At 43.1% G+C, this 7,309-nt stretch overlaps 1 protein-coding gene across 1 annotated transcript in view; it reads left to right on the top strand.

Annotated features, from left to right (window-relative positions):
* Positions 1–3,225: 3,225 nt before the first annotated feature.
* elf3 (E74-like factor 3 (ets domain transcription factor, epithelial-specific)) overlaps positions 3,226–7,309 on the top strand; it is a 5,045-nt gene continuing 961 nt past the window's right edge. Inside the window, exons 1-9 of the mRNA XM_083533754.1 lie at positions 3,226–3,371; positions 3,638–3,786; positions 5,316–5,546; positions 5,685–5,819; positions 5,950–6,060; positions 6,208–6,294; positions 6,428–6,532; positions 6,622–6,817; positions 7,027–7,309. The exon at positions 7,027–7,309 is cut by the window's right edge and continues 961 nt beyond it. Coding sequence (XP_083389880.1) covers positions 3,645–3,786; positions 5,316–5,546; positions 5,685–5,819; positions 5,950–6,060; positions 6,208–6,294; positions 6,428–6,532; positions 6,622–6,817; positions 7,027–7,132 — 1,113 coding nt within the window. The 5' untranslated portion in view covers positions 3,226–3,371; positions 3,638–3,644 and the 3' untranslated portion in view covers positions 7,133–7,309. The remainder of the gene's footprint in view (positions 3,372–3,637; positions 3,787–5,315; positions 5,547–5,684; positions 5,820–5,949; positions 6,061–6,207; positions 6,295–6,427; positions 6,533–6,621; positions 6,818–7,026) is intronic.

Here is a 7,309-nt window from a genome sequence, read left to right as displayed (position 1 = left end):
ACACACACACACACACACAAACAAACTTATCGTTACTTAGATGGAAAAAAGGTTCATTAACATGCTGATGGACAGAAATGCCAGTGATAAGCTTTTGTCTATTTATATATACTGTTTCTACGTCTCACACCAACACACACACACACACACACACACACAGAGCACAGCTTTTCCATTGAACTACACCTTACACAACACCTATATCTCTTGTTAACATCTACAGTTTACACACACACACACACACACACACACACACACACACACACACACACACACACACAGTTGCCCTTGTTGACCCCCAGAGAGACAGAATTAAACTACTTGAAGCAGTCAGAGTTTCAGGTGACACATCTGACTCATACACATTGTCCAATCAGAATGCTTCACTATCAGTAAGCCGAGCTCCGATTGGCTGAGAGTTGCTGAGATCAGTATGTGGAGATCTATAAAACATTAAACTCAGTTCTGTCCAACAGCTTGAACAGTTACTTGTTGATCACTGGACTGTAATTTAATATGATATTCTGTCAGCCAATAGGAGGCAGAGGGGGTGGGGCTTTTCACTTATTTATTCCAATCACTCAGAAAAGAAATACATTTTCTTTTCTCCAGACTCTGACTAAAAGTACACACACCCTGAACTGCTGTGTGTGTGTGTGTGTGTGTGTGTGTGTGTGTGTGTGTGTGTTTCTTCCTCACCCGGTGATGATCTGGAATGGTGGCAGCTCCATCACCTCAGGTTTTTCATTCTCTGCAGCTCCATTGCTCAACATGGCTGTGTCTCCATTCACCGCCCCATTCATGTCTTCCTCCTTACTCCCCTTATCTTCCTTCTCCTCTGTTACCTTCTGTCTCTCCACCACTCTATCCTTCCTCAGTCTCCCACTGCTGCTCGCCTGATCTGTCATGACTCGGTGTGTGTGTTAGTCTGTGTGTGTGAGGGGCTACAAGTGAGGGGCAGTATTTATATCACCCCGTGTGTGTGTGTGTGTGTTTGTGTGTGTGTGTGTTTTTGTGTGTGTGTGTTGGAAGCAAGGCATCTGTCTAGAGGTAGTAGATATATGTTTGTATCGGGGCACTGTGTGTGTGTGTGTGTGTGTGTGTGTGTGTGTGTGTGTGCACATGCAGCTGCTGTGTGAACTATAAAAAGCACTGCAGAACTGACAGATAAGTGATATGAGGGACATTCCTACCCACACATACACACACACATATGTACACACACTTTGTCATGATGGGCTAAATGACACAGACGCACACAATCTGTCAAACTTTCTTTTTTAAGATTTCATTCCCCCACATTCCCCCACAGTCCCCCACATTTCCCCACATTCCCCTCACCACCTTCCTGTTAATTATCTTCAACAAAGAAATATGGAAATCCAAATAAATATAAAATAACACAATTTATATTACTTACATTTGGTTAACAAAACAAACACACACACACACACACACACACACACACACACACACACACACACACACACACACACACACACACACACACACAAATAATCATACACTGAATCACACTCATACACACACACCCTTCTTCTGTCATCCAAACCCAGTAATATGATTCAACCTGTAAATGCAGTCATTAGGAAACAAACCCTCACACAAATAAAGAGCTAATCAGAGAGAGAGAGAGAGAGAGAGAGAGAGAGAGTGTGTGTGTGTGTGTGTGTGTGTGTGTGTGTGTGTGTGTGTGTGTGTGTGTGTGTGTGTGTGTGTGTGCATATATTATCTTGCATATTCACACAGCAATAATTACAGTGTGACACAGCATCATATTACAACCTCAGTTGAATTGCCAGTCCATTGTGTGTGTGTGTGTGTGTGTATGTGTGTTTAGAGTATGTATGTGTGTGTGTGTATGTAGAGTATGTATGTGTTTACTTGTGTGTGTGTGTATTTAGGTGTGTATACATGTGTGTGTGTGTGTGTGTGTGTGTGTGTGTGTGTGTGTGTGTGTGTGTGTGTGTGTGTTTAGAGTATGTATGTGTGTGTGTATGTAGAGTATGTATGTGTTTACTTGTGTGTGTGTGTGTATTTAGGTGTGTATACGTGTGTGTGTGTGTGTGTGTGTGTTTAGAGTATGTATGTGTGTGTGTATGTAGAGTATGTATGTGTTTACTTGTGTGTGTGTATTTAGGTGTGTATACGTGTGTGTGTGTGTGTGTGTGTGTGTGTGTGTGTGTGTGTGTGTGTGTGTTTAGAGTATGTATGTGTGTGTGTATGTAGAGTATGTATGTGTTTACTTGTGTGTGTGTGTGTATTTAGGTGTGTATACGTGTGTGTGTGTGTGTGTGTGTGTGTGTGTGTGTGTGTGTGTGTGTGTGTGTTTAGAGTATGTATGTGTGTGTGTATGTAGAGTATGTATGTGTTTACTTGTGTGTGTGTATTTAGGTGTGTATACGTGTGTGTGTGTGTGTGTGTGTGTGTGTGTGTGTGTGTGTGTGTGTGTGTGTGTGTTTAGAGTATGTATGTATGTGTGTATGTAGAGTATGTATGTGTTTACTTGTGTTTGTGTATTTAGGTGTGTATACGTGTGTGTGTGTGTGTGTGTGTGTGTGTGTGTGTGTGTTGGATTGTCTGAAAAATAAAAGTAAGCAAACATTTAGCAGCCACTCCTGCAGTAAATCGAAACCAGTGATAAAGTCATACACTACTCACACACACACACACACACACACACACACACACACACACACACACACACACACACACACATGCACGCACACACATGCGCACACACACACACACACACACACACACATTGGGTCAATAGTAAATATTGGCACAAATGACTTCATTCCTCAAGTTCAAATACACAGGTCAAATGTACATATACCCCTGTGTGTGTGTGTGTGTGTGTGTGTGTGTGTGTGTGTGTGTGTGTGTGTGTGCATCATTAACTGATCCTCATCCACCAGAGAGCAACAGTGAACGACAGAAAGAATGAGAGAGAGAGAGAGAGAGAGAGAGAGATAGAGAGAGATAGATAGAAAGATTGGAAAAGAAGGAGAGAGAGAAAAAAACTGGGAGAAAGAGTTAGAGAAAGAGAGAGAGAAAGACAGAAAGATAAAGAGAGAGAGAGAGAGAGAGAGAGAGAGAGAGAGAGAGAGAGAGAGAGAGAGAGAGAGGGAGGGAGGGAGTGGTAAGGTTGTGATTCTGTGGAATTTCCACTGCCTCTTTAAACTCCGCCCCCTGCATGTTGTCTAGTTATAAAAGAGTACAGGTGAGAGAAGCTCAGGTAATCTGCACCTTACACACACACACACACACCTGTTGGCACTGTGGAGCGGATTATACAGCACACACACTTGAGACTTGGACACCTTAAACGTGCATCACTCACCAAGCAGGTAACACACATTACACATGTGTATATGTTTCAGTACTTTTGCTATAATAACACTCATTTATCTTATTTAGATTTAAAATGCTTATTATTGTTTGATGCTTTTGATGTTTCATTTTTACATCATTTATTACTGCATTATTCTGAACACACATGGTAACAGTGTGTGTGTGTGTGTGTGTGTGTGTGTGTGTGTGTGTGTGTGTGTGTGTGTGTGTGCGCGCGCGCACGTGTGTGTGTGTGTGTGTGTGTGTGTGTGTGTGTGTGCAGGAGCAAGATGGCCTCCAATGAACTGAGCCACATTCTGAATAACGCTAACGCTAACCTGTACCCGAGCGAGCCGAGTCTGCATGCAGTCTCACCGTTCAACGACACGCGATACTGCAACAACAACAACAACAAAAGCATACACACAGTCGGTAAGACACTCATCTCACACACACACACACACACACACACACACTGCTTATTACACACACACCTACACATACACACACTGCTCATCACACACACACACACACACACACACACACACACACACACACATACACATACACACACTGCTCATCACACACACACACACACACACACACACACACACACACACACACACACACACACTGCTCATCACACACACACACACACACACACACACACACACACACACACCTACACATACACACTGCTCATCACACACACACACACACACACACACACACACACACACACACACACACACACACACACACATACACATACACACACTGCTCATCACACACACACACACACACACACATACACATACACACACTGCTCATCACACACACACACACATACACATACACACACTGCTCATCACACACACACACATACACATACACACTGCTCATCACACACACACACACACACACATACAACATACACACACCACTCATCACACATACACACACCGCTCATCACACACACACACACACACACACAGTATGATTTCTCTCCTATTCTCCTAAATTTATCCTATATATATATATATATTCAATATAATATTTTCATATTTCTAGTATAATAATAATAATAATAATAATAATAATAATAATAATACAATATTCAGTAAGTGCAGATTTCAAACTGTAATAAAGTTTAGAGAAATATATATAAATAATATATTTTCCTACTTTAAAATAATAATAAAATGATAATATCTAATTAACAGTATTAACCCACTATGTCAAGGTCAGAGTCAAGGTCAAGGCCATGTCTAGTATAAAATAAATCTTCTGCAGGACACAATCACACAGAAACACATGCACATGCACATAACTAACATTTACAATTCTGCCCTGTTAGTGTGTGTGTGTGTGTGTCTGTAGTGTGCACAGTGTGTTGTGTGCAGTGTGTGTGTGTGTGTGTGTGTGTGTGTGTGTGTATGTGTGTGTGTGTGTGTGTGTGTGTGTAGAATAATGTAGTGTTTGGCTGAATGTGATGACCTCAGGCTAAGAAATTATTAACACAAAATGTTTAACATTCCCACAGGAATGCAGTTTTTTCGATCTCATGAACACACACACACACACACACACACACACACACACACACACACACACACACACACATAGACACAAACTAATGTCATAAAGCTGAAAAAGAAGATGTTTGTTTTCACATCAAACAATAAATTTGCTCAGAATAGACCTGAGCTCTGAGATGAAACATAGACAGACCGAAAGTCAGATGGGAGGAGAGACGGACAGACAGACAGATGGTCAGACAGACTGAGAGACAGATGGATGGAGAGACAGACAAAGAGACAGACAGACAGATGACAGACAGACAGATAGGCAGACTGAGAGACAGATAGAGAGACAGACAGACAGACAGTTGGAGAGACAGACAGGAGAGACATATTATGTGGTTCAGGCGTGCAGGCTCACCTATCGCTTGTTTCCTGCAGGTCTGTGGCAGCAGGTGAACCCTCAGTTCTGGAGCAGGCACAATGTTCTAGACTGGATCGACTTCCACGTGGAGGAGAGTAAATACGACGCCACACTGCTGAACCTCGACTGTTGTAACATGGACGGCTCGGTGCTGTGCTCACTCAGCAGGGACGCCATCATGGCCGCCTTCGGCCCACAGCTCGGGGAGACACTGCACCAGAGCCTCGAGAACCTCAAACACAAACATGGTGAGGGTCTCTTACACACAACAGGTCAGGGTGAGGGACCTGGTCATTGTGATGGACGGATGTACTTTCTTTAGTCTTGAAAACGGCTCTAAATGAAAAACACTGAGGGTGAGTATTCCTTCCTGTTTCTTTTTCTAGTTGATGACATCACACAGAACTGCCTGCTGAATGAAACCTACGAGCTGCTGACCAGCTTCCTGTCTGAACTCCCTCGATCACCTTTCAACGACGGTCCGACACTCGACAGTGTGATTGTCCAGAGCATTCCCACAGGTCAGATACACACACACACACACACACACACACACACACACATACGCACTGAATGGGATGGTTGAATGATTATGTACTAGTGAACAGTACATTTATGTTGTGTGTGTGTGTTTGTGTGTTTACTATGTAGGTAACAAAGAGAGCGACTTCAGCTACTTTAATGAGTATAAAACACAACTAACACCAGCAAGTGATAATGGCTACGAGTCGTACTCAGAGAGTCTGCAGAGCTCCATCACAGGTCACAATAATCCTCAAATAATTCTTAAATAATCCTTGAATAATCTCCACTGTTGGTTTATAAACACAACAATCTCACTTATTATTAATTACGTTAATAAACACTGTTTGTATGATTAGAGAATGAGTTTTCATTGTCCCTCTGCAGGAAGTTTTCCAAACCCGAGTTCTCCAGAATGTGCTGGAAGTGATTCAGATCCTGAATATACAGATACACACTGTACTTACCCACCAAGTAAGTTTTCATCATCATCATCATCATCATCATCATCATCATCATTCTGACACTACCGTGTGTCTTTTCTACGATGACGTGTGTAATTTCTTGATAGTGTTGTTAAAGTGTGTGTTGGATGTTTTTCTTTCAGAGAGCTTCATTAAACAGGAGCCTGTGGAGAAGAAGAGACGAGGTCGACCTCCAAAGCTGGGCCGCAGCTCTGAGCTCTTTGTAGAGAGCAAAAAGAATAAACATGGTGAGTGAGCCATAAAACACCACAAACATTTTTAGCTAAGTAGTGCATGCTACATCGGGGTTAACCCACTTCTTGTTCTGACCTGACAGCTCCACGCGGTACACACCTGTGGGAGTTTATCCGTGACATTCTGATCCACCCGGAGAAAAACCAGGGCCTGATGAAATGGGAGGATCGCAGAGAGGGCGTCTTCAAGTTCCTGAAATCAGAGGCAGTGGCTCAGCTATGGGGTCAGAAGAAGAAAAACAGCAGCATGACGTATGAGAAACTCAGCCGTGCGATGAGGTGAGACTCCGCCCCTCAACTCAATTATTACTCAGACCAAAATCACACATGACAATAGATCTAGATAGAGCTCAAAGCTGGGAGACCGGAACATGAAATGTGGAACATCAGGAACATTAACATTTCCCTCAGACATCTATTTGAACAATCATGTAGCAGCAGTGATGGCAGTGAGGCGTGTACTCTAACATGCTTGTGGTTCTCTGCAGGTATTACTACAAGCGAGAGATCCTGGAGCGAGTGGACGGCCGGAGACTGGTCTACAAGTTCGGGAAGAACTCGAGTGGGTGGAAGTTGGAGGAGTTAGGGATGTGATGTGAGCGTGGAAGACGTGCTGAGAGAGGCATGATGAAGGACTGTAGTGTAGAGACACATGGTTAGTGTGAAGGCTGGTGGTAGCTGAACTCCCTGCTCTGAGGGAGGAGCGTAACAGAGACGCTGTAAGCCAGTACTGGCTAATGTAGGTTTTATGAACCGATAATAATGTCATGT

Source organism: Silurus aristotelis (genome assembly GCF_946808225.1).
Source record: "Silurus aristotelis genome assembly, chromosome: 28".
Lineage (NCBI taxonomy): Eukaryota > Metazoa > Chordata > Actinopteri > Siluriformes > Siluridae > Silurus > Silurus aristotelis.
Note: the sequence above shows the minus strand (reverse complement) of the source record. Positions and strands in the feature narration are given on the sequence as shown.